The 27852-nt window shown below is 36.5% G+C and overlaps 1 protein-coding gene across 1 annotated transcript; it reads left to right on the forward strand.

Annotated features, from left to right (window-relative positions):
* Positions 1-1427: 1427 nt before the first annotated feature.
* On the forward strand, positions 1428-27852 carry LOC113717664 (THO complex subunit 2). The gene is made up of 31 exons (XM_027242439.2): positions 1428-1745; positions 1826-1951; positions 3409-3450; positions 6613-6672; positions 6770-6832; positions 7022-7102; positions 8258-8329; positions 8408-8455; positions 8552-8620; positions 8788-8921; positions 10688-10763; positions 11251-11444; positions 12573-12653; positions 12851-13061; positions 13147-13473; positions 13562-13681; positions 13782-13841; positions 15541-15668; positions 18311-18407; positions 18512-18640; positions 19559-19662; positions 20083-20263; positions 20366-20547; positions 20905-21511; positions 21631-21735; positions 22276-22431; positions 22512-22592; positions 22759-23208; positions 24670-25848; positions 26774-27075; positions 27375-27852. Exons 1-31 carry the CDS (start codon positions 1611-1613, stop codon positions 27442-27444), a joined length of 5670 nt encoding a protein of 1889 aa, XP_027098240.1. The 5' UTR covers positions 1428-1610; the 3' UTR covers positions 27445-27852.

Consider the following 27852-nt stretch of genomic DNA (forward strand, 5'->3'; position numbering starts at 1 on the left):
GTGCCAAAATAACGAATTAAGAGCGTCATATGTTCAATTTTGTCCGGTTAGAACCAATTCATGTAATTATTACATCTACTGTAAATTCATATTTTTTTAGTGTAATCGCCACTATATGAGTTAACAAATACAAATTTATACTAAATTTATACGAGTTTATACAAATAATTGTAAGATTTACCAATGATGGGGTTTTTGTTTTTGTTCTTTTACAGATACAAAATAAAACAAGTGTTCTATTTCTATAAAAGAACATAACAAAAACACATGTTTGTTTATTTACATATTGGTTTAAAAATGAAAAAAAAAATTCATGTTGTCTTTCTTTGTTCTTTCCCTAGCAAACACCAAAGCCATGAAGTACAACTCCGTCAATTACTATTTTGGGTCGGTACGCATCAATTACCATTACCAATCTTTAAACGTTTTCTTTAATCAAACTTTTTAGAAAGGAACTAATAATTTGCCCCACATACTTGAAAAAAAATTGCCTCAGAACATTAAAATTCCAACAAGAAAGAGAGCGTGATATTTTAAGCCATGTAATTCAAAAGTTTCCAACCAAAAAAGTTATCAAACCCCATAAAGTAGTAGAAAAACAAGTGGTTTTTTTTTTTTTTTTGGTCAACAACGATACATTTGTATAACCTATTCTATCCTAATCTAGGGGGGAGGGGGAGCCTAAGGAAGGTGTGGTAGGGGGTTAGTGAGTATACAGACCCAACTAGATCAAGGGAGTGCTCTGGCACAACCCTTAGATTTTTTTCGCTGCAGATGAGGATTCCAACCCTTAGATTTTTTTCGCTCCTACAGTCAAAGGAGGGATTTAAGACCCTCCCTGGTGGCCACTAAGCCATTGGCCCAGTGGTTTCAAACCCCATAAAGCAGTAGAAAAACATGTGGCTTTTTTTTTTTTTTCACTTACAGATTTAAAGGTCTTGATGCATTTTTTTTTTATCCTCGTCTCCCATCCTCCTAACACCTTTTGCATCCTCAATTATTAGGTGTAGAATTTAAACTCTCAACCTAATATTAGAAAAAATTCTAATAATCCTTCCTCGGTCATTGGATTATCGGCCACTAGACTAATACCGATCGTTACAAATATCCATCCTCGCTATCCACTTTCTACATCCTACATTTTCTTTCTTTTTTTTTTTGTTATAAAAGGGAATTCCTTTCTTATTAAGCTTCCAATTTTACCTCTTAAATATTCTAAACTAGGGCCCAAGATTTGTTTGTGATATGGACAATGGTAGATTAATTAACCCAAATAAAAAAAGTTCTGAGTACTCGTTTCTGCACTAAATGCGTTATTCGTCCTATTGCATCTAGAAAATTTTAACCCTGACTTATTTCGTCATTTTCGTTGGTGTCTTTAAAAAATTCCCAAAGGATAAAAGCCTCTGGTAATTAAAAGCCAAAACAAGAAAAACACTTTAAAAGAAAAATTAAACCTTTCTTCATCATCTTGAAAACCCCTGAATGCCTCGGAGCCCTAGAATTCACACAGACTCACACATAGTTGCTGCTCGTTCTCCGTAATTTCATCTTCAATGCCCAACTTCCAGTCGTTTTAGAGCTGAGTTTTCCATTCTTGGAGAAGGAAAATGTCTCTCCCGCCTGTGGATTGCTTGTACATAACAGAAGAATCCGTTAAAGAATTGAAGAATGGGAATTCCAGTTTCAAATTTCCCAATTCTGTCCCTGTTCTCCGCTTCCTCTACGAGCTCTGTTGGACCCTGGTACTTACAGATTTGATAGAATTAATTATTGAGCTTTTGTATTTATTTTTACGAACTTTTTGGTTTTGGGAAATTTTTAGGTTCGAGGGGAGTTGCCGTTTCAGAAGTGTAAAGCGGCGTTGGAAGCGGTGGAGTTCACTGACTGTGTTTCGGAGGAAGAAATGGGGTCAAATTTCGCGGATGTTGTCACCCAAATGGCTCAAGATGTGAGTTTTAAGCATTTCTCGACATACTGTTTGCTATTTGTGCAAATATTTGAGTCCTATTTGATTTTCCCTATATTAACTTCTTTCTTAATGTATTTCAAGTCATGCTTGCTTTTTTCAGTAGCGTGTAGATGGGGAACTTAAGTTTAGACTAAGCGATTTTCCTTTGTATTACTACTAAGTTTGGTACTGATCCTGGATGTGTGTATCTTTGTACGTGTGATTGTGTTTTTGAGTGTTGCGATAAACAGAAGTTTGGTGCCTCTACTCGTTTTAGATTGAATATGAGGGGTGGTGGCATGTTGGTTAAGTTGTTATAAATGAAGCCAAAATGTTTGGAGGACTGGCATTTTCTCCTCATTGAAAGGGACATATTTTGCGAATTAACAGTTTCTTTGATCTTTTTGAGTTATATTGGATGAAACTCGTAGAAGGCAAGGCATCTGGGTCAGTTCAATTGTGGGGATTTTAGGATGTCTTATCCAGGCTGTAATTGCTGGAATGTTAGTCATTTGTCTTGGTACTTAATTAAGTGTTCCGAATTTGAATTTGTGCCAGTGATACTGTAACTAATGTCCTTGTTGTGCTACAGATTTTCATTTCAAACTTATGGAAATAGTTAAGTGATCTACAAGCACTTTTTGGAGGATAACAATTTTCTTTCTTTGCACGCTCAATGTCATTTCTCTCTCTCTCTCTCTTACTGTGTTGTCTAAAATGACCGATTGATAGCTTTTTTCTTATTCTAGAAGCTATTTCGATGTGTTCGCCTTGCTTTTGACTTTTGCTTCTATCTTGACTTGAGCAGAAAAAGCTGATTCTGAAAGAGAAACCATTGATGTGCTGCTTGAAACTGTAATGACAAAAGCTTGCTTGCAATTTTTTAATAGTCCTTGAGGTGCTTGCATTTTTTAAACATTGCTTGAGGTGCATTTGGTTCTGATTTTAGCATGGCTAATGCTAACCTGACATTTGTTTGTTTCAAATACCAAAAAGTGTGAATTCACAGCTAATAACATTGATTCAATTGGCATTGACATAATAGGAATATTTCGTCTATTAAGAAGGATTCCCCGAATACCTGAAATAGAGATGATCATAGAAAATGTAAAATATTTGATAACTGAAATTACAGGAATGCAATCCAAACCCTAGAACATTGAACCACAAGTTTCTGGTTCTATGACACTAATACAGCCTAAGCTAAATCTTTAGAGACTACTAGAAAATTGATAAATCTGTTTTATTTTGGAAGACTTCAAGCACCTTTGTTGGTTCTTTGAATGTACACCATTAGGTATTAATGCTGCAGACTGCACAGTAATATATTGGAATTTCTGTGTTACATACTGCAGTTACTGCTTTTCTTGATTTCAAGATATTGTTGTGGTTGTAGCTTGTTAACATGCTTTCTCAATAGATTGTATTGATATGTTCTGCGTTTGCGTGTGATGCAGCTAACAATGCCGGGAGAGTACCGCTTGCGGCTTATCAAGCTGGTGAGTACAGATGCGGTCTGAAGTATCATATCTTGATCTCATGAGTGCCTGTTTGAATAGGGTTGAATTCATTTGGCTTTAATATTCTTTTCCAGTAAGCAGACATACTTTACTTTCTTTAGATTATGTAGAGGTGTCAATCGCAACCAAATTATGTTAACCCGCTCAAACCCGCCCGTTAACTTTGAATGGGTACCAATTAAACCCATTTAATTGGTGGGTAGTGGGTTGACTCGGTTCACTCATTATACCCATTTAAAAATAATTATATATTTAAACTCAATATTTAATGCTGGCTAGGCAGATAAACTTGAATTTCCTACAAATCTAATAACAAAAAAATGCTGTTATTTGTTGTCAAACAACATGCAAAAAAATTGAAAGAATAAGTAGAATTTTAAGTGAGTCATAAATGGTAATTGAGTATGCTCTTACCCATTTATTAAATGTCCATTTATGCCCATTTATTTAAATGGATGTAAATGGGTTGACCCAATTATACCCATTACCCAATTATGACCCGCCCAAACCTGCCCGAGTCACCCATTTTGACACCGGTAAGATTATGGAAGGGGTATATTCCTCTTAGTGCACAAATGGTGAACCTTCTTACAATCTGAAGATTGGTTTATTGCGACCGAGGAGGTTATGAGTTTAATATATGCCTAATGTCTTTAATCTTTATGCTGCTAGGGACAAGGTTGAGTTGTCTGCTCCTAGTACTTACTATAAGCAGTAGCTTTGCAATCCTGCCAGTTTCCCTTTATGCCTACATTCTTTTATGGATAAAGAAATCATGAAAAGGAAGAGAATTGCAGAAACACATTGATGGCAGACCCAAAAAGAGAGAGTTCTTACTAATTTAACCTAATCCTGAACAAGTTCATAAAAATATCCGTTCATGCTTAATTTTCAGGTTTTGTCATAAATGGTATGAATTTTTTTTTTGGGCATTATATGACTGCAGTGTTTGGACTTCTGTAAAGAAAAATTGTTTTACTTCCATTTGCTGTTGTCTATTTGACACATGTGAACTAGGTCCTAGCATGACTATCAATCTTATTATCTATGATGGATGCTCTCTATTTTTGCACATTCTAAGTGTAATTACATCCTTTTTTTTGCCCCCTATGATAAGATAGATGTGTTGTAGGTTAAAGTTTCCATTAAACTTTTGATGTTTCTCTGATTAATTTGCTAAATATTGGCTAACAGTGTGGGCCTTCAGCAACTGTTTATGTTGGATAGAGTATTAAATTTTGTCTGTAGCCATCAGAGCTGTGTTCTTGTACTCGTGTTTTTTCGCCAGCATTGGAACTAGAGGAGCTAGTTAGTCTGGGGTTTGTCGATGCTGATTACATTTGTTTGTGGATTTCTTCTTTTAATTCCTCAAAATAGTGCTTCCTAGGCCCCTCAATGCAGCTCTTTTCTCTGAGCAACTTGTGTGCTGATTATCTTGATAATTGATGACCTTAAAGGATGGGAAAAGAAGTATCAATCAACCCATCATCACTAATGTTTTGAATATATCAGGAATCTTGTAATGTTCAATCTTACCTGTTTTGGTCCATTTTATCCTGGCAAAGCTTGGTTTTGCCATCCTTTAAACTGTCTTTTCTGTCAATTAGTTTTGACCTTCTGAGGAGAATGTTATCCTCAATTCTGTTTTTAAGTTTCTTTTTATTCCTTGAAGAAACACTAGACTTAGGAATTGTTGTTGACCAGGGACTGTTGTAGTGTTTGGATGGAAGAATAAATTCAGATGCAGAGCGTCTTTTGTTCCATGTTATTCTGAAGCCTCTCTGTTTTTAATTGAGAAAAATGAAATTTTATATGCTTGTTAGCATGGAGGTGAATTTTCGGAGCTGGTAGTACCAGATTGTGCTCTGTTTCAAATATCTTCTATCCTCACCTATATTTATTTTATTTAAAATTTCTGTTAGGATTCCTCGGTTACTTTTGGGCTACTTTATGTTAACTATTACACATTTGCAATAACTTTATAACATACTCAGAATGTTAGAAGCATCTTAAGGTGGTTGTTACCCACAGAAATCACTGGCCTTGGATAATAAATTGGGAGAATATTTGATGCCCAAGCCTCTTCCACTCTGAATTGATGAATCCATTTTAGTTTCCAAGTGCTTTTGCGTTTGACTGTTGGTTATGTTGATTTTTATTTTGGTTTCTTCTGGGGCTCATATGCCTAGTATACATATGAGTTCTGCCTTCTTGGAACCTGTTGCTTATGCTTTACTTTTGCTGGAATCTATGTTGTGATATGGAAAATAAGCCTATGCTTGATCTGTATAGACTAGAATATTTTTCTTGTACTGAGGTTATTTTAAGTGGTAAGATGACCTATGAAATCCAGATAAAAATTATGCTCAAATAGGAGGCTATTTCCTATCAGATTGATATATGAAAGGAAATGATACCCATAGGAAGGATTATATTTTCTTGAAGGACTTCTATTCCATTTCAACTCAGTACCCAAATGATTGCCTGATGGCTTTGCCTCCTGGTTTTTTAGCTCTTGGGGGCTCTGCAGATCTTTCCTTATTATAGCACGCAAAGTATTGCCAGTATTATCAGCCTTTTGAGACATTCTTTTTCCTGGGCATGACTATTCTCAGTTGTGAGTTGTGGCATCTTTAATGGCTTCCAACCGTTCAAGTGTTTGGATGCTTATTTACTGGGTAACAGCAGGTGATTAGTATTGTACTATCCTTGTATTTATACCAGCCTCCCTTTTGCTAAAAAGCTTTAGCAGGTAGAATTCAGTCCAGCTGGTGCACCAAGTGAAAAAAGCAATTTGTTGTTTATGTCCTTGTTCTAGAATGCCCTTGTGGAGACACTTCAGTAAAACTCAGCAAAAAGGCACCTCTTTTTCCTTTCCTAATTTATCTTAGTATACAATTCTTTCTGAAACTGACCATATGTAAGAAGACTATTTACATCTTTGAGAAATTCAAAGAAACTAAGAACATAAATGTTGATGCTTTTAAGATCAAGTTCTCATTTTACAGTTGTGGCATATATTTAAGTTTGAAGTTCTGTTTTTGAAGATGTTTCGGTCTATTGAGTTGATGATATTTTATTGTTTTCATGTCAGTTTTTGTTTAGTTATTAATTGTGGATTTTTTAATGGATTCTTTTTAGGCAAAATGGCTGGTGGAATCTGCATTGATACCATTAAGATTTTTCCAAGAGCGTTGTGAGGTCCCTTTTTATAATTGCTTTCTTCTTAGTATTCAATATAAATCAAGAATTGGGCTTGTATGAGAAAGCAAACTAAAGTCTTCTTCATGTGTTGTAGGAAGAATTTTTGTGGGAGTCTGAAATGATCAAGATAAAGGCTACAGATCTGAAATCAAAAGAGGTGAGTGCCACTTTTGCCATATGACTAGATCTCTTTCTAGTTACTAAAAGGAAATTTGAAAGATATTATTATGGATTCTAGTTTTTGAAACTTTCATTTTTTCCTGGGAGTACAATTGGGGTGATCTGCACCTCATGAGTTTGGTTGGTCTTCTTACATATTTCCTCATATCCTTTTTTATGGATTTAGGTCAGAGTAAACACTCGACTTCTTTACCAGCAAACAAAATTTAATCTTCTCAGAGAAGAGAGCGAGGGATATGCGAAGCTGGTATTCTTCTGTTTACATTCCTTCTTATTTCTTTTCCTGCCACACTATGTACGTCTCTTCACTTGGAATTAAACAGTTAAATTTGCCTAAAAAATTGATCTTCAACGTGACAGTTAGAGTCCAGAGCAATTCGATGGCTGTTCTCTACTTTTAGTTGTCTTGCTTTGCCGACACTTGGAATTTATAACTCGTGTGTATAAATATTAGTAACAATATGTACAGAAGGTGTCACTAGTGGCTTTAAAAAATGTCTAAAGATGGTGATTGCGTGGGACTATGTCTCCTGTTTGGTGAAAATTTTGTTTGAACCCAATGGTTATTTGTTTTGCAATGTCCCTAAGTCATGGTTTGTTAGTTTGAATAGTAGAGTTTTAGTCCAACATGTCAAAAGTTCCCCCACTATATGGACTAATATTACTTGACTTAGCCTACGTGGTATGTCTGAATTAGGTTAATGTCATGATTGTTCAAAAAAGCTTATTTTAGTGTTGTTTTTTGAGTAGTGCATGTATTGCACTGTAAAATTCATACTTATGTTTCCTAATGAAAGTCTAAACAACAAAATCGGAGGCCAGTATTTCTTCTGTATGTCATGTATGTTCCTTAAAATACAGATGTGTTCAGAGTTTACATACTCAGCTTTGCCTATTTTTTCTGTTATGCCTTGTTGTATTACTGTAGCCTGTTTATCACTTGCTAGGATATTACACATTCTTTGTCAGATTTGACATGGAATTATTTTAATCAGACTTCCTTTTTCTTTTCAAGCATTCTGCTTTCTTGCTTCCGAGGATTTTAGTGTTTTGAACATATGTTAAGTGCAGACAAGAACTCTAATAACCATTCTACTTTTTAAGATGTCATTAGCTAAAGGTCAAGTTTGAATTCTGGAATCTAATGCTGATTGCTGAGTTTCATTGAATATACTCCTTTAATTGTTTTAATCTTCACACCAAATTTGTCAACAATAATGGATAATGCTTCTTTGAAATACTATGCATTTTTCAGGTGTAAGGTCGGTTTGTTCATTTTTATTTATTTAGTGTGGAAACTCATTTTTTCTTTTATTTCCTCCTTTGATTGATTGTGTGTTATTATGCAACGTTTTAACTAATTTACTACTTTCACATTCTAAATTAAAGTTGCTGTGTATAGGCTACTCTTCTTTGTCAAATTCCAGAAACTTCAACTGAAAATGGGTCAGCAGCTCTAGTGGGTAACATTAAGGTTGGAACCTGCTCCTGAGTTTCTTCTAATTGATTTGTTTTGCTTTTCTGAATTTCTAAAGTAATTAATCACATGCAGTCGCTGATTGGACACTTTGATCTGGATCCAAACCGTGTGTTTGACATTGTGAGTCAAGTGGGATTTTGTACTGAATATAATCTTTATTGTTATCTTCTTTACCTTTCTTTTTTAGTTATTTATTAGCATTTATTTAATCTGTAGGTCTTAGAATCCTTTGAACTTCAGCCTGATAACAATGTGTTCTTGGAGCTTATTCCAATTTTTCCCAAGGTGTGGGTGCTTTTCGAATTCCCTTTCCTTTACTATAATCGTTTCTGATATCATTTCATGCTGCAAATTCCTTTTTCTATTTGAATTTGAAATATCTACAAGTTTTTGGGGGTAGTATTTCTGTTATGTAAATGCTCATTCAATATGGCTGTTCTATTGCTTTGCAGTCTCATGCCTCTCAAATCCTGGGTTTCAAGTTCCAATATTACCAGCGTTTAGAAGTCAATTGTCCAGTACCAACTGGGCTTTATCACCTGACAGCTTTGTTGGTTAAGAAAGACTTCATTGATATTGATAGCATGTAAGCTTTTTATCTGTGTTTTGAATAGTGGTTTGCTTGGCCATGCTGATGGTAACTATTAGCTTGCATGCATGTATGTTGCATTTGTACTGCTTTTTCATGTATACTAGCTTATTGTCCCATCCATTCACCAGCCTTGGAATTCTGCATTTCACAGTTCTTTTCAGTCTTCTCAGTCTTTCTTCCCACATGGTTTTGTGTGTGATTGTAGTACCCTTTGATTTTAAAAGCTGCCTCTTGTCACCTTGTGTTTGGACTCGAGGATATTTAGGTGTGAACCTAACAAAGTTTTCAACATGTGATTCAAATCTCAGATTTTCTTTTAAAACATATGAGTAATCATTGTATTTTAATTGGTTTCCAGTGTTTGACTTATGGTGGGTATAGTTGCCATAGTGGCACTTAATATTTGCAAAATGCAATTGACGTATTTTACCTGGCTTCTGAAAACAAAGTTTTGTTTCTCTAATATTACTCAATCGTTACCCATTAAAGCTTCTTATTTTAGTGCCTTCAAGTCAAATGTTATTGTTTGAGGTGTAAAATATAGTATTACTAGCGGAGGGTTGGGGAAACTTTATTATTATTTTTTTAAATATACTTTTGAGATATGCATTTGAGATTTTCATGGAACCTAAATTCTTTGACCAGGTTTCTATGTTGGTCAATGCATCCAGCAAGGTGACTGGCATTATTTAAATAATAGATTATTGCAGTGTTGTCCACTGCAAACATTTTGTACATTAGCTGTAACTTGCTGGGCAATCTAGAATTCTGAGTGAAATGAAATTACTTATCAGCGTTGGTCCTGGCTGACTAACTTTAGTGTGACGGACTGCAAAATGACCTTTGTATTCAGTCCACTTGCTCATCTAGCTGCACGCCTGGAAAATGAGGCACCAAGGTTATCTTAGGCCTCGAACCTCTGATGTTTGAATCAGCAAACAACTATGAAAACGTAGAACTGAAGTAATAAATTATACACATGATATCTGGAGTACCTTCTGTAAATTTGTGGGTAGTGTTAAATTTATAGGATAAGAGATATTTGTCAAAGGAGTTGTGTTTCCTATGCTAATCCCGATCCCCATTGAGGTTATCTGTTTTATTTCCTTCATAAGGTATAACTCGTGGAATTTCCCTCATTAGGGGGAGTCCCTTGTTGTGTGAATCCCCTTTAGGGAGTCCCAGTTTGAGCTCCTAAGTGAATCCGAAGTGTTTTCATTCTGTGCTTCTGAAACACCCTAGGAGGATCTTTGATGCTTACTAGACAACTCCTCTTTATTACTAATTGTTATACAGAAAGCATATAATTACATGAAGTTCTGATTATACAAAGCATATAATTACAAAAAGCATATGATTGCATGAAGTTCTGATTTCTGCTTAGAACCATATTTATTTCTCTGACCCTGGTGAGTATGACAATTAATATAAGTTGGAGATTGGAAATGAGAGATCTGTGTATAATTCTTATTAAATGCAACAAGGATGCGGCCTATTTTATTTGTCCTGAGCAATATTTGGTTGTGCCAAATGACAGGTTTTCATTTTTTTCCCCTTGTTTTTCTGCGTTTGGTAACCTAGACTAAGACATCCTTGTTTGCTACGGTAATTTCCATTCTATAGTCTTAGTATGATGTATTTTCTTGTGATTCATTTATTCATAGTTGTTGTAACTGGCCAACACCTACTCATTCTAGTGGGTCGAGCATCTTTGTTTTGGTTTGTTGTTTTAACCTGACTAAACTGTGCACTTGTTTCAGATATTCTCATTTACTACCCGATGATGAGGAGGCATTTGACAGTTATAATACTTTTTCTGCTAGGAGACTCGATGAGGTAGTTTTCCAATACAATTTCTGGGAATCATTTTTTCGTTTTTGAGTGAGTTATCTCAAGTAGGTATTGTGGTTTATATACAGTTTTAATGAAAATCAAATTTGGAAAGTACCATGATATTTTGTTTATATGCTTCCATCGGTCCCTTGTCATCTATCTTTTTGGAATAAACAGCATCCGAATTGATGTTGATTTTCTTTTCCTGTTTTGATGTTTTGCAGTTCCATATTTACATCCATTAGTTTTTAGTTCATGAGTATTCGTTGATGCAATGCCAAATTGTGTGATAGTTTACGAAATGGATTTCTTTTTGGGGAAGGGGTAGGGGGAAGATTGTTAGTAAAGAATTTGAACTCTTATCTTTTGACATTTACCCATCAATTTAAAAAAAATGATGTCTTCTGTTTTGACATTTATGTAGCATGGGGGTGCTTTAAAACAGGCTTATATTTTGACATCTATATGGCATGGGGGTGCTTTGAAACAGGCTAATAAAATTGGAAAGATAAATCTTGCTGCTACTGGAAAGGATCTTATGGATGAAGATAAACAAGGTGATGTGACAGTCGATCTGTTTGCTGCTTTAGACATTGAAAGAGAGGCAGTTGCTGAGCGATCCTCAGAGCTTGAAAACAGTCAGACTCTGGGCTTGCTAATGGGATTTCTGGCAGTTGATGACTGGTAATTTTAAGATTGTCGTCTGTTGTTGCTGTTGCAGATAACATTGCTCCCCTAGTTGGAGAATTTTTTCCAACATATGCATGGCTGCTTTTGTTGTGTGCCTGTGATGTGACCTAATTTTGCTGGTTTTATTTACTTTATCTGCTTGAGGTATATATGGAGTTTGAGTGTGTGTTTGTGTTCCATATTTGTTTCATCATTCTCTTTCTCAACAAAGCCGTATGCTTTTTTTATCAACTAAGTTATGTGATTCTGAAATATAGCTTCATCTTGTAGGTTAATGTGATTAACTTTTTATTCCCTTTTTCGGTGGCGTTTTTAGTCCTAAAGTGCCTCAGTTATTTGTTTAAAAAATGGGGATTTTAGCTGGATAACTATTTGAGAATCTATTGCCAAATGATTTTGATAATGTCTTCTAAATGGTTTTTTATATATTTTTTTTCTTGGTCATGGGTCAAGTTTAGCTTGGGGCAATAGGGCCATTTGTTGGATTTCTAGAAGCTTTATCTAAACTTTATTGAAGGTTTTGGTTAATTAATGAGACCCTGGTGATGTTGGATTACCTGAGCATGGTTTGTGTAATTTGGTACATGACACAGGAAATGAAGCCTGAAAATACGTATCCAGCTTTTACTTGTTATCACTTAAATTTGCAATTGGTTTAGCTGTAAATGATACTGTGGGCCCTTTTCTGCCTTTCTCTTGCTTCCTCACCATCCTCACCTGCCTTCTGCCACTACATCACAACCTAGTAGGGCAGAGAGCTTGTAGAATGATCTACTCAGTTGAGAAGTGGCAAAATCATGAATTTCATTTACTTGCCTGGTTATATCAAATTATTTCAGAAGCATTAGTTGATCTAGCACTCTTTAAAAAGAAAATCTGTTTCGTTTCTTGACATTGTACCTCTAATTATATTAATGCAGAAAAACTCAGTTTCTGATATTTATTTGTCTTTGATATCTTCTATATGTGTCCTATTGACATTTTGACTTTAAGCAAGTCAATATTTTTGGTTGCTCCAGAGATATTAAACTTTGTATTGTATGTCTCCTCTGTTGAGCTTTGGAAGAGTGTTGAAGGCAAGTTTAGTCTTTTATGAACTGACATTGTAAATTTGTTCTCCAGGTATCATGCTCGTATGTTGTTTGAACGTCTCGCGAGACTTAACCCAGTGGAGCATGTTCAGATCTGTGATGGTCTGTTCAGGTAAATAACTAATATCTCGGGATATATAGATTGGAGTTAAATTTGATGCTGTACTTTTATTGTCTTTTCTCTTGTTTTCTGTGGTTGGTTTTCTTTGATTTCATTTTGGCCGAGTAGTCTGCTGCTTCATTTGTTGTATGAGACATTTATGCTCTTTGGATCGAGAATCTATCTTAACCTTGCATTTCTTTATTCAGGCTCATTGAGAAATCAATATCTGCAGCATATGAGGTGGTCTGCAAAATGCGACTTGTTAGTTATAGTACCTCTGCTGGTGCTGGTATTGACTTGATGCAGGCTACAAGTACGTCAGTCAGTAGATCTTTCATTGACCTTCCTAAGGAGCTCTTTGAGATGCTTGTGTCTGCTGGACCTTATTTGTATCGGGATACTTTATTGCTGCAGAAGGTAGTGTTTGTTATGTTGCTGTTCTTTTTTCTTGTTGGTTGTTTTTGCAGTAAGCACAGGATTAACTTTTGGCTTATCCAAGCAGGTCTGCAGAGTGCTGAGAGGCTATTATCTTTGTGCACTTGAACTTTGCAGTAATAATGATGCACCTTTCAATTCTCATACTGCTGTTATTAGTGGTAACCGGACTCCTCGTCTCCACCTAAAGGATGCTAGGTTGAGGATTGAGGAAGCACTTGGAATATGCCTACTTCCTTCCCTACAGTTGATACCTGCAAATCCTGCGGTCGGCCAGGAGATTTGGGAACTGTTGAGTCTCCTTCCTTATGAGGCACGATATCGATTATATGGTGAATGGGAAAAAGACGACGAGAAACTTCCGATGATTTTGGCTGCGAGGCAAACAGCAAAGGTGCAAGTTCATAATACGTGGGAATGAATTGCATTAATCTTTTCATGTTATATAACCTTGTATAAATTTGGTTATTTCGGTGTTTTAGTTGGACACAAGGAGGATCTTAAAACGCCTTGCAAAAGAAAATCTGAAACAACTTGGAAGAATGGTTGCAAAATTAGCTCATGCTAATCCAATGACAGTGCTTCGGACAATTGTTCATCAGGTTGTGTATTTTGCTACAAAGTTTCTTATTGCACTCAATTGAAGATTTTGGGTCTGAAGATGTCTTTGAATTTTATTTTTTTTGTCATTTTTTGGTGCAGATAGAGGCCTATAGAGATATGATTACTCCTGTTGTGGATGCATTTAAATACCTGACTCAGGTGTGGCTTCTGCTGGATATTTATGTTTATCTTGATTTGAGTTAAACATCTCCTTTCAATTGGTCTCGTATGTTTGCAATAAACTTAATTGCTAAGACTTCTCAAAGTATATATATGCTGTAACTTAGGTGCCCTGCGTGAGTTTATGATGTGAATAACTCATGCAGCTGATTCATTTTGCACAAATAACCTTAATCTACTATTCCATGCCTTGTACTATATTGCATGTAAACTATATTGAACAGGCTAATTGAAAAGTTATTTGAGAATATTTGCTTCCACTTTAAGCAATCTAATTTTCAACCTTAGCTTCAGATTATGTGTCTAAATTTTAATGTTTGTTTCAAGATAGGTTGTGCATTGAAAACTTTAGTTGACAGGATAGCTTGTGCAGTGTTTCCCCTGGGCTTAAGCTGTAACATGTAGGAACTTGTGAATAATTCGTGTGACAATTGATAATCCCCAAGTTTCTGGTAACTATTAATTGAGAGGGGAGTACATGTGATTTGTCCTGGATATCTTGTGCAGTGTTTCCCCTGGGCTTAAGTTGTAACATGTAGGAACTTGTGAATAATTCATGTGACAATTGATAATCCCAAAATTTCTGGTGATTATTAATTGAGAGGGGAGTACATGTGATTTGTCCTGGATTGCATTTTCATGGCCAATATGGTGTACTTAGTTTTCTGGTTAGTGTGATAGTAAGTTGTGACAGAAGCTTGATATGCAAGGTACTTAAATGAGTAAAAATTCTTAATGACAATTGCCTATCCTACTAAGTTTGTGACAAAAATACCAGCTTGATAGGCAATGAGCATAAACAAGTAAAATTTCTTAATGATAATTGCACAAACAACTACTGGATGCTTTTCTTACATAGCATACTATGCTGCCTTTCTGTGCCTAGAGTATGGTAGTTTATATCTAACTCTGCATTGGGTGATAATCATCACTCAATGTTGCATCATCCGTTTGTAACTTAAATTTGTTCAGCTGAAACCTGATCAGCAATTGTACTTCATATGGAGAAAAGACAAAATAATTTCGTTTGTAATTTTACCTTTATACCTTCATTTGAAATCTCCTGTGGATGTGCTTTACATGGGCATGCATGTGTACATGTACACCTTCTCAAATGGCTAGTCTGAATTCCACACAATTAGCACAATCAACTTAAAGAAAGTGTACATATGATAGACATTTGCAATTCAGTGTAATTTTCTGTAGTTAACCATTTGACTGAAAAATGTGTGTCCAACTATCATGTCTTGAAGCACTTTATGTAGTGATTGCAAAAGATTAAAGTTTATTCAAGTTGGTTAGAGCTGTCTTTACAGTGTGCAAACACACTGTTGAATTCCTCTTGCTTGATGCGTATAGAAGTTTGTGTGAGACAAAAAAAGTGCTCTGATGAGCACTTACATGGTTTTGTGCATAGAAGTGACAAAGCAAAGTCTTGTTGGAATGCGGTGTCTTCTTGGCATGGTCTTATTGTTTGATATGTTCATGGTCTACTTTAATTTCAATAAGGAGATGGCTAGAATTAATACAAGTTTTTTTTTTGGGGGGGGGGGGGTGTTTGAAGATGGTTTAAGGGGATAATGTGTATTTAACTTTTTGATTCATTGTCATTTTCTATTGATCTAGTTCTTTATAATTTGTAATGTGCTTAATGCTGGCTCATTGTCTGCTTTAACAGCTTGAGTATGACATTCTGGAATATGTTGTTATTGAACGTTTGGCGCAAGCTGGCCGTGAGAAGCTAAAGGACGATGGCCTTAATTTATCAGATTGGCTTCAATCATTGGCATCATTTTGGGGTCACTTGTATGTTTTCTTCTCTCCCCTTGTATTACTCTGTTATGGATTCTTTATGTTTGCAGTATACTTATTTATTATCTTATGTTTTCTTGAGCGTGACAATCATTCACTGTTAGCGTCATCTTTTATTTTATATTTGTGAAGTTATAGAATATAATTTCAAATCTGTTGCAACTATAGTTCATCAAGAGGCCTTGGTTCTGAATCAACTGTTGTTTAGCATCCTTTTCTATTTCTTCCACAGAGTCAAGAAACAGAAATGGTGGTTGAATCATTTTCCTTCTGCTATGTCCTCCCTTTTTATTTTTTTCCCTTTATTTTCCTTCCAGTTTGGCTTGGGTGGCACAGGGTTATTGCTTGGTGGTGAATAATGCTCATTGAGAAATTTTGGTCCAGGAACTGGTATAGCATTTGCTGTAACTGCATTGCGCACTTACTCCTTTCCACAGAATTTAGACCCATGGGATGGTTTACCCAATTTATTGGGTTGCAGATTGACCTTTGATGAACCTGTGTGATCTGGAGCTTTGAGGCAATGCAACAGATTAGGCAGTGCTTATGAGGTTGGGGAAAGGACTGAGAGGCACAATGTGACAGATTAGGCAGTGCTCATGAGGTTGGGGAAAGGACTGAGAGGCACAGTTGTTATGGCAGCATTGTTATGTTTATATTCTTTTTCACTTCCGAAGTGCAACCTACGTTACCTTTATGGGGGTTGAGATCTTAGCAAAGCCAGGTGGGGGAGTCTCCATGGTCTATGTCGACACTTTAGATGTTTTGCAGATGAAGACAAACTGTTGAATTTACCATTTAAAGATCGTTGCTCATGGATGTCTGGTGGAGATAATAGTTGCTACCCCTAGATGCGCACACAGCTTTCTGGTGTAGTGTCCTTTAAGTGCTCAAGAAGTTGTTTGACTGGCAGAACACAGTCATGTGCAAAAAAATAATCATGCAAGTTTATTTTCGAAGAATGGTGTTGGATTTTTAGGCACTTGTTTGTTGTGGTTATTGATGAATGCATAGTAGCTGTTTTGGATGCTGCCTATGCTCTTCATCTGGTGGATTTCAAAATCTAGGATTTTGCTTTGGTAGATTCTGATCTACAATTGAATTTAGTTTAATGATGCAAGATCGATCATGCACCCTGAAAGCAAAAACTTGGTTCATTTGGTTGAGGAGTGACACTGGGTGGTTGCTGGATGTTAATATTCTTTAAGTATATCTCTTTACTGACAACAAGGTTTACAGTTGTAAGGCCCTATCTGACAGGACATCATAGTTTTTTGTTCTATAAGAAGGGAAAAGTCAAAATGCTTACTTGGTGATTGTAGTTTTGGTGGCAAAGTTGAAGGCATTTGTTAGTCTCTGAGTTTAATTTGATGACATCCTGTGGTAAATACTGCATTCCAGTATTGAAATGGAAAGGCATGCCTCATACGTGGCTTCAGCATCTGCCTAGCTTCAATGTCTAGAGCTCATTTATGAAGAGGTCAATTTTCTAGCTTTGATGCTCCAAAGCTTCAGGGCAAAAGCTTTTCATGGTCTCATCCATCACAACAGTGAACTTGCTTTTTCAGCTCAAGTTTTACAATGTTTTTTATTTGAAAGGCACGAAAAAATTTGACTCACTATTTTGAAATAAGTAATCGCTTCATTTATTGGTGTTAGGGTTGTCTTGCGTCACCAAAGAAACGCTTTCTGCAAGAAAACTAGGTGGTTTAACTTATTTATAGGTTTTTTAGTTGCATGCGAAAAAAATTTAAGGATCCTGAGCTGGGCTTAATTGTTTGACATATTTTTGGTCGTCTCTGAGTTACGTTTGAAACAAAAATAGAGATGTAGGCAGGTTAAGCTTACTTTTTTAATTGCCTTGTTTAATATCTTTTGTTGATTGCTTATTTCTATTGACATATTGAATCTATCTTCTAGTTGTGTCATCTTAAATTATTCAAAGACGGTAGTTCATCTAATTTGGTTACTTGCTCTATGTAGTCATCGGGTTGCTTGTAAGGGATATCATTTTCCATGGCCATAGAATTAGGCGGAGGAGGACCATAGTTTCCTTCTACCTAGTCAACCTACAATTCATCAACTAATTCTGTGGCATCATGTAGGACTCTGGAGCGGCCTTACCCAAAAACATAAAGGAATAGGCTCTTGAATGTTAAAGCATTTTTTTTGTGGACCAAAACTTGCGGCTGCACGCTTATCCTTGTTACTTTTGTATGAGGCCTTTTGTTTACCCTGGAGTACTATGTTAACTAATGTGTGGAAATAACCTAAATGCATATATGAGCCTTGTGTGAATTAATTTTCTGAAAGCAATTTCTTTGTTCCTGTGAAACTAAAACCATATTGCAAGAGCAGCTTATGCTGCTTCAAACTCTATTTTTATGTATTCTAAGGTTTACCAACATAACACGGCTCCTTAAAGGTTACCTTTCTGACATTCTTTATGTAGTTTGGGTTTTTCTTGCTTAGTGAGTCAAAATCAAATGGTTCGAGTTTTGTTGACTTTACAGAAATCATAATATTTGATTGATTTTTTTTTTTTTGTCTAAGATTGAGAGGATTTCTTTAATATTGCTGCAACTTAGTTTATGTAATTTTTAATTCTTACTAAAGTTGTTTGTTTTGTCTCTTAGGTGTAAAAAGTACCCATCAATGGAACTCCGGGGTCTTTTCCAGTATCTAGTTAATCAGTTGAAGAAGGGGAACGGGATTGAGCTTGTTCTCCTTCAGGTGCTTTTCAGAATTAGTGGATTTTGCCTTCTATATCTAGTGACTTATTTCATTGCAATTATAGTTTAGGCTTTCTAAAATGGAGTTTGATGGATAATCTGCAGGAACTTATACAGCAGATGGCAAATGTTCAATACACTGAGAATATGACTGAGGAACAATTAGATGCCATGGCTGGAAGTGAGACTCTTCGGTATCAGGCTACTTCATTCGGAGTAACACGGAATAACAAGGTACACTGTAGTTTGTGTCATTGTTGTTCTTAATTTCGTATTTCTTGAGGGAAGAGTATCTTTGAAGTGGAACAAAATTTGAGAGGAATGTCTGCTTTATGTTTATAGTTTGAGCCTGAGATAGCCGACTGAGTTTTGAATGGTAAATTTTAAGCCATGATTGGAACCATCTGATATTGGCTTTGTTCAACAGTTCACTAATGAGTTGGATATTTTAGCTTCTTGTTTTGGAGGCTTTGTATTTTTATTTATCATGAAGGTCAAAGGCACAACTCTGATTATTATTTTCAGTAGTTTGGATGTTTGTCAACTTAAAATAGCTAAACAGGATAGATATGTCTAGCTTTAAACATAAAGCTATTATCGCTTCTGCACATCTCCCGTCTGTGTGTGCATTTTTTTGGTTATTATACTTTGGTTTTCCTGCTCTTTTGATCTTTCTATTTCTTTTTTCTTATTTTGTCTTGAATTTAAGTAACTTTCTTCACTCTACCTTATTATTGATATAACATGCACAGAAAGTGGATATATTGCTATCAAAATAACCTGGTGAATGGTCAGCTATCCTGATTATACTTTTAAGCAGCTATGGATAACTATTTTGTTTTTCGTTCTTTCAAGGGCATTTAGAAGTTTGGATTTCCTAAACTGCCATTTCATATGTTGCAAATGTAATGGAGTTGTATTTTCTTCTATGTTTGAGTACTGGTGTTTTTGTGGTAACAACTGAAATTCTCTGGACTATAGTTCCTTTGCCTAACTGGCTTCGCTTTACTAGAGTAAGCGAATGTTCTGCATTTTTTGATCTGAGGATTGAACATTAAAATTCAGTTTGATCTTAAGAGACATATATGTACTTCATTTATGTGATTTTCAATTTCCTTCTGATATGGTGGCGGCGGTTAAATATTTTTGCAGGCCTTAGTCAAGTCAACTAATAGGTTGAGAGATGCTTTGCTTCCCAGGGAAGAGCCAAAGTTGGCAGTTCCGCTTTTGCTACTTATTGCACAACATCGTGCAGTGTAAGCTGCTAGACTTTTGTTTATATGGGTTGTAACTGGAAAAACAACATTTTAGCTGCCATGCTGCTGTAGATGGTACTTATAGTTGCACTTGATTTTTTATTTTATTTTTTGAATTTTAAAAATTTTTTCTCTTGATGAGCACTGCAAATTTCTTCTAGGGTAATTCTGGTTTATTTTTCACTTACCTTCTTGTATCCCTTTTCCAATTCCCCCAGGTCTATTTATCGTGTCCACTTCTTGGTTGGTTTGGGGTCAGTAAATTGACGGGGTCCTGAAACTGACTGTTAAAATTAGTTCTCTATAGTTCCTGATTACTCTGATGGGTTTATTAGCAATGCATACTGATTTTATTGTACCAAGCATGATTATTTCCTGCCGAAATGGTTATGCTTTTTGTTGTAAAATATTTCTTTGCAGGGTTGTCATAGATGCTGCTGTACCTCATATTAAAATGGTTAGTGAGCAGTTTGATAGGTGCCACGGAACCCTTCTACAGTATGTGGAATTTCTCTCTGGTGCAGTGACTCCAACATCAGCTTATGCTCTTCTGGTTCCCACTCTTAATGAGCTTGTGCACCTCTACCATCTTGATCCTGAGGTTTTCCCTGTTGGCTTTTCCTTTTATACTTCAATTCAGTCTGTATGAGGTCTTGAATGCTATTTTCCTTAATGGCATTTGTGATTTTTGTTTCGGGATCAGGTGGCCTTTTTAATTTATAGGCCTGTAATGAGATTGTTCCGGTGCCACAACCACTTGGAATCTTCCTGGCCATTAGATTGCAATGATGCAGTCACTGGTACCTCTGCTGACAAGGAGTCTGGAACTGCAGATGCTTCCTCCTCTTTACTTCTGAATCTTGATTCTTCCCGCAAACCTATTTCGTAATGTTCTTCAACCTTTTTTTTTTTGTTTCTTTTGTTTTGTGTATTCTCTGTACAAGTTGTAAAACTGGAGAATATTATACCATCCCGTAGGGAAGTTGCAGGATTGTAATGTCTGTTAAATTTGTGGTTGCTAAACAACCTCGCCAAGTTATTGACATTAATGGTGTTCAAGTAATCAATATAGAGAGGAGATATTAACAATATAGATGTAAAGAGATTTTGTTCCTAAAACATGTTCTTGAGTTGGTTAAGAGGTTTTATCTAATATGGAGTTCATATACTTCTGAGACTATACTTTTAGCATTTTTCTTATATCATTTGTGTAATTAAGTTCTTGTTGACTATTAAATGCAGGTGGTCTGATCTTCTTGATACAATCAGAACAATGTTGCCTTCTAAAGCCTGGAATAGCTTGTCCCCAGACCTCTATGCGACATTTTGGGGTCTTACACTTTATGATCTTTATGTTCCTAGAAATCGTTACCAGTCTGAAATTGCTAAGCAGCATGCTGCTCTTAAAGCTCTGGAAGAACTTTCTGATAATTCCAGTTCTGCAATCACCAAACGGAAGAAAGACAAAGAGAGAATCCAGGAGTCTTTAGATCGGTTGACAATGGAACTCCAGAAGCATGAAGAACATGTTGCATGTGTTCGTAGGCGCCTAACTCGTGAAAAAGATACATGGTTGAGTTCCTGTCCGGACACTTTAAAGATAAACATGGAGTTTCTTCAGCGCTGTATATTCCCTCGTTGTACATTTAGCATGCCTGATGCTGTATACTGTGCCATGTTTGTAAATACTCTGCACTCCCTGGGCACACCATTTTTCAATACCGTTAATCACATAGATGTTCTCATATGTAAAACACTGCAACCAATGATTTGTTGCTGTACTGAGTATGAAGTGGGTCGACTAGGGAAGTTTTTGTACGAGACATTAAAGACTGCTTACTTTTGGAAGGTAGACAGTCCTTGTCTTTACTAGATACCTGAGCAATTTCTTATCAGTTCATTTTTTGTTTTTCTCGTGCCTCAGAACTATTGAATTTTGTGCATTGATGAAATTCTTCTCTTTCCTAGAGTGATGAATCGATATATGAACGCGAGTGTGGAAACATGCCTGGATTTGCTGTTTATTACAGATATCCGAACAGCCAGCGTGTTACTTATAGCCAATTTATCAAGGTCAGATCAAATGTTACATGCATGGTGTTTGTTTCTTGTGTGTACTAAATTCTCTTTTCCTTTCTGTCTTACTGATTACCAATTAATACCACCATGATTTGATTTGGAGAATATGAATGTTTTTTATTATTTTTAGTAGTACCATTAACTGTTGCAGTGAAATTGGCAGTTGATGTTCAGTCTTCATAAATTGCTTTCGAGTATCAGACCCAGTTAAATGCTTTCTGTCCTTATTTGGCATTTCCGGACTGTTAAGACTGATTTTCCTCATGTTAACTCGGTACCTTTTACTGACATTTTGTATGTCTACATGTTGCTTTTCTCTGCTTATTTGGTATGCTTCCTTTCCTTCATTTGTCATTTTTGACATTATTGTTTTCTCAGTATCCTGCTACTATCGTGCACAACTACATACAGACATTTTATAATGGATGTGGAAAAACAAGTTTAAATTGCATGTTAGATGAAATATACATTTTAAATATTATTTTGTCTGAAGGACCTTGCTAATGGATAAGTGGGCTTACTGATTGCGTGAAGGTACATTGGAAGTGGAGTCAGAGGATCACAAGGCTACTCATCCAGTGCTTGGAATCAACGGAGTACATGGAAATTCGAAATGCTCTTATCATGCTGACCAAAATTTCAAGTGTTTTTCCTGTGACTCGAAAGAGTGGTATCAATCTTGAAAAGCGGGTAAAACTATCAACTTTTATGCAGAATTTTTTTTTTATAAGTTTCTTGTTGGGGTTTGAACAATTGCTTCTGTGGTGCAGGTAGCTAAAATTAAAGGTGATGAAAGGGAGGATCTCAAGGTATTGGCTACAGGTGTTGCTGCTGCTTTGGCTGCTAGAAAGGTAAATTTTTAACTTTTTTTTACAGGTTTTAGATGTGTCTTCTTGGTTGCTTTTGGAGTCAGCATAGAAACATTGGGATAAGTACTATTTCTTGCTCTAGATTGGCTGCCTAACTTGTCTTTGTTTTTTTTTTTTTTTAATTATTTTTTGGGGTGCATTTGGGCAGTCTTCGTGGGTTACAGATGAAGAATTTGGCATGGGTTACCTTGACCTGAAGCCTGCAGCAGTTGCTACTTCAAAGTCTTTAGGTATAAATTCAGTTGGTGTACAAAATGGTGCAGGCCAACATGTTTCTGTGGGTGAACCTGCTGTAGGGAGAAGTGTTACTGCAGGGAATGTACATTCAGATTATAGTAATTCCATCAAAGATCTAAGAACAAGACCTGCTGATGGAAGGATAACAGAGAGTGCTGCACTAAAATCTGATTCAGGATCTGCAAGAGCCAAAGGTGGTTCATTAGTGAATGGCTCTGAACATCACTCCTCTGTGCCATCTGCTGCTGTACACAGTGGGACATCCAGGTCAACTGAAATCCTAAAACAACTAGATGAATCAAATAATAGGTCTTCCGAGGATATCACAAAAATGGCTGTGAAGATGTCTACTGAACCCGAGGTATAGCATAACTTATTACAATGGCATTCAATAGGCACCTGAATTGCTGGACTAGCACAGGTTCTTATTATTCATGTTTTTATTGTCATCATAATGATTAATGTCATGTTGGTTAGATTTTTATTTATTATAACTCAGTACTCTTACATATGTTAATAGATATTGAGATGGTAACTGGGTGAAATAGAATTGATAGATTATGATGTCTCATGTTATTAGACCATTTGGATTTGGACTTCAGTTTGCTTGACTTATTTGTATATGTTTGGTTAAATACCTTTTGGTGAATGATTGTTATCTGGGGCTTTCGATGTCGGTGCTTTGTCCATATTGTCCATATTCTGGATTACTTCCACAGTAGATTCAATATCGTAGATTCAATGTAATGTGCCGCATATCTTTTTGCTGTTTATTTCAGGCTTTCATTCATGATGTTATGACCGGTTGGCAGTCTTCTAGATGTGCACTTCTTGAAATTTAACTTGGAATTTAAGTAACTGGTTTATATGCTGAACTTATAGTATTAGGAGGATGCTGATTTATCCAATGTGGAATAATTGATTAGCTTTTGAATATCTAATGTCTATGCTAGTTTTGAATTTCATCTTTCAGTTGCCCGTGATTATTGTGGCCAAAAACAGCACTTGGTCCAAGACTGTTCGTTTACCATTGGCAAACAGTCTCAACACCACTAGTACCTGCAAGTTTCTGTCTGTATTATTTTACAAAATGCTGTCTTAGCTACATGGTTGAAATTGTGCTTTTGAAACCCAAATTCCTAATTTATGGTTGGGAGAGGTCATGGAACAAAACTAGTATATGGATCCAGCATATCGTTTATATTTCTGACATTCAGCTTAGAATCAATTAAGAAATTTCCTACATGACTGAAAATCTTATAATATTTTGAGAACTTGTTTGTAAGGCATTTTTGGTTCTGATAAAGATGGTTTGGTGCGGAATGGATTTAACTGGCTTTTTTAACAGTCTGGTGGGACGAGATATGTAAGAAGAACTGTATTTCTCTGATCTATCAATCAGCCATCATGTTCATTAGATGTTTGTGTGTGATATCATTGTTCTAGAAGAAAATGGTGCAATTTCTTCTTCTAATTCATCCGAAATCACAGTGCTGGTGTGCTGGGCTTGCATTTCAACCGTATAACGATATTATGGGAGCTGAGCATAATTGATAACAAGCATCTTGTAAAATGAGATATTACTTCTTGTACTGGTTTGACACCTCTGGGCTATTTCTTCGTGTTAGAAGAAAATAATGTGATAAATTGTATGAGATCAGTTGTTCTGGTGAAGATTCTAGTAATTTGTTATCCTGTTGTCACGTTTGGTTTCAAAAAGCACCTTAATGTTCCAGCATTACTTTTAACATTTTCGGTAGCTGCTTTATTCTGGTCTTCATACTTAATTTCTTCTCGCTGCAACGTGTGTTCCTCCTTGCAGGGAAGAGCTCCAGTTAAACGATCTGCTAATGCTGGGTCCCTCTCAAAACAACTAAAGCAGGATCATGGGAAGGACGATACTAAATCTGTAAAACCTGTTGGCAGAACTTCAAACACTAATGGCGACAGAGATCCATCTTCTCACATCTCTGAAGGCAAACAAAGTGGGACTGCTGGTGTTTCTTCTGCAATTTCTAGCAATAATAACATGGTTTGTGCCTCAAGTAAAGGGATTCCATCAACAAGATCTGCTGAACATGCCAGTGAATCCAAAATGGAGATTGCAAATGCCAGGTCAGCTGATTCAAAAGTTTCTGCTGTGAGAGATGATGCTGAAGCTTCAGATATAGTAAAATCTTCTAGATCATTGATTCATTCTCCCCGGCGAGATGGTGCTGCCCCGTCCTCCAAATCTGGTGATAAACCTCAAAAGAGGGCCAGCCCTGCTGAAGACGTGGATAGATTGAATAAGCGTCGGAAAGGAGAGACTGATTTCAGAGATCTAGATGGTGGTGATGTTCGAGTCTCTGAAAAGGAGAGGTCAATTGATGCCAGAGCAGGGGATAGACCACACCCAGTGGATGTGGAGAAGCCAGGAACTGATGAACAGATGACAAACAGATCCATAGATAAGTCTGTAGATCGATCAAAGGATAAAATCAGTGAAAGACATGACAGGGATAACAGGGATAGGTTGGAGCGTGTAGATAAACCTCGTGGGGATGATAATTTATCTGAAAAAAGAGATAGGTCAACTGAAAGATATGGAAGAGAACGCTCTGTTGAAAGAGCTCAAGAGAGAGGAGGTGCTGATAGGAACTCTGATAGACTATCTAAGGATGAAAGAAACAAAGATGATAGGAGCAAAGTGAGGTATGCAGAAACCTCGGTAGACAAATCCTATAATGAAGACCGCTTCCATGGGCAAAATTTACCTCCACCTCCACCATTGCCGCCTAACATGGTCCCACAATCAGTCAATGCAAACAGACGGGATGAGGATGCCGATAGACGATTTGGAACTGCTAGACATGCTCAGAGGCTTTCCCCTAGACATGAAGAGAGAGAGAGGAGAAGATCAGAAGAGAATGTTGTTCCACTACAAGATGATCCAAAGCGTAGGAGAGAGGATGAATTTCGAGATAGAAAACGTGAAGAACGAGATGGTGTCTTGATAAAGGTATTCATCATTGCTCGAGTACTCTATGAAACCTTGTAAAATACTACTGTTGATTGTTCTAGTGAAATTTTGGTTTTGTGTCCGCCATGACATGTAGTTGTTTTTGCTGAGAATTTGGAGGACTTTATCAAAGTGATGCAGCCAATAAAAAAAAAAATTGGGGCCTTTCACTTCTCTAAGGAGTTTGCAGTTAAAGTGTGTGCGGGGGTGCCCTTTTGGCTGTATAGCTATGATAAATGCATCAGTGGTTTGAATAGTGGCAGGGATGCCTTGTCTCCATGGAAATTCTTTTCCATATAATCGACTTTTTACAGATTTGAAGAGTTGCTTTCTAGCTTTTCATTTCTAGGACCGTTGCTCTGGCTTTGGACTAATGGACTTGTTATAAATTTAGTCAGTGAAACTTGAGTGAGATGTAATTCTTACAGACAAATTTACATTTTTGTCTTGTTTTGCCCATGAGGTGAGAGTTCCATAAGTATGGCAGCATGAATTCTTTTACCTCATTTTGTTGAGGATAATTCTATGAGCAAGTTGTGCTACCTCATGTCATCATGCTCTCTGTTAGTTTTGGTTACTATTTGTCCATTCTCTTTGTTTTACATCATCTAGAAAATTTTGGTCTTTGAGAAGAGTAGGTTTAGGAAGAGTTGCAGTTTCACCACTTACCATTCATGTACATTTAGATTTTATTTCTGCTTATTTTCCTTTTTCTACTAAGAATGAGGCCGACTGTTCTTCAATGTCCTACAGAACTAAAATTTGTGTTGATGACAATTCTTCAATGTCCTTTGGAGCTAATAGTTTTATTAGCATGCAACAGGAGTTTAATATGAAATTCTTGCCTGAAGTTGATCGGAATTTTTCAAAAGTTGTTGCTCGCTGACATGGAATTTGATTATATATTTCTGCTTCTTTTTCCTAGGTAGAGGAGAGGGATCGAGAAAGAGAAAGGGAGAAAGTGAGCCTTCTGAAGGAGGATATAGATTCAAATGCGAAAAGGCGAAAACTGAAAAGGGACCACTTGCCATCAGAACCTGGTGAATATTTGCCAGCTGCTCCAGCTCCTCCCCTTACAATAAATTTATCGCAACCATATGATGGAAGGGATAGGGCAGGAGACCGGAAGGGAGCTATGGTCCAACGCCCAGCGTACTTGGAGGAACCAAGTTTGAGGATGCATGGCAAAGAAGCAGGCAGCAAGACAGCCCGTCGTGATACTGATCCGTAAGTTTCATTTGAGCATGCAATGCTTTGATTGATTCATCCAAAGCCACATGCAGTTTTCTCATGCTGCTGAGTTTGCTTTTCAATGTCATTCTCTGCCTGCCCTTCCCAAGGGGGGTTTTCTGTTTCAAGTGCCTTAGAACAAACGCTACTTCGGGGAGTTAGTAATAATTATTGGTTATGAAATGAGCTGAGTTGGGGATTTTCTAATTTACTTGTAGCATGGTTGAAAGTCGGACCTTTGTCTTGTAGACTGATTTTTGTGTCTTTTTCCTGAACGTCTTGACTACATCTTTCAGGATGTACGACAGAGAGTGGGATGATGACAAGAGGCAGAGAGTTGAACCAAAAAGACGACATCGGAAATAATTTTGAGATTAGTGATATTTGCCAATCAAAATTTCCCAGGGTTGAGAATATCCATGAGCCTGCTGTTGGTGCTCAAGTCGCTGCCATGCTGAAACACGAGTGCCTGTATTATCATTTTTCCCCTAAACGAGCTGTTGCAGCATTTTCTCGCATTGAGTTTCTAAGAATTCATCCAAAGCAAATTGTTTGGGTATATGATAGAATTGCTGATCTAGACTGTTGTAAGATGTGAATTTTGTGCTATGACCATAGGGGCTTTCGTTGTTTAGTAGTTATTTTTAGCCCAGTTGAGTTAACGTCAACTTGGATTAGTTTACTTTAATAGCTTTTCCTTTTGTAATTGGCCCATATTGTTAATATGTAAGTAAATTTTGTAGTGACCCTTCTTCAAAAACCTTTACTGTTGAA

The sequence above is a fragment of the Coffea arabica genome, chromosome 11e (assembly GCF_036785885.1).
Source record: "Coffea arabica cultivar ET-39 chromosome 11e, Coffea Arabica ET-39 HiFi, whole genome shotgun sequence".
In the NCBI taxonomy this organism is placed as follows: domain Eukaryota; kingdom Viridiplantae; phylum Streptophyta; class Magnoliopsida; order Gentianales; family Rubiaceae; genus Coffea; species Coffea arabica.

Coding starts and splice junctions, on each gene's coding strand:
- LOC113717664 (XM_027242439.2), top strand. CDS start 1,611: ATGTCTCTCCCGCCTGTGGATTGCTTGTACATAACAGAAGAATCCGTT. Junction 8,621..8,787: donor TTATTCCAATTTTTCCCAAG/GTGTGGGTGCTT, acceptor ATTGCTTTGCAG/TCTCATGCCTCTCAAATCCT. Junction 13,062..13,146: donor ATACTTTATTGCTGCAGAAG/GTAGTGTTTGTT, acceptor TTATCCAAGCAG/GTCTGCAGAGTGCTGAGAGG.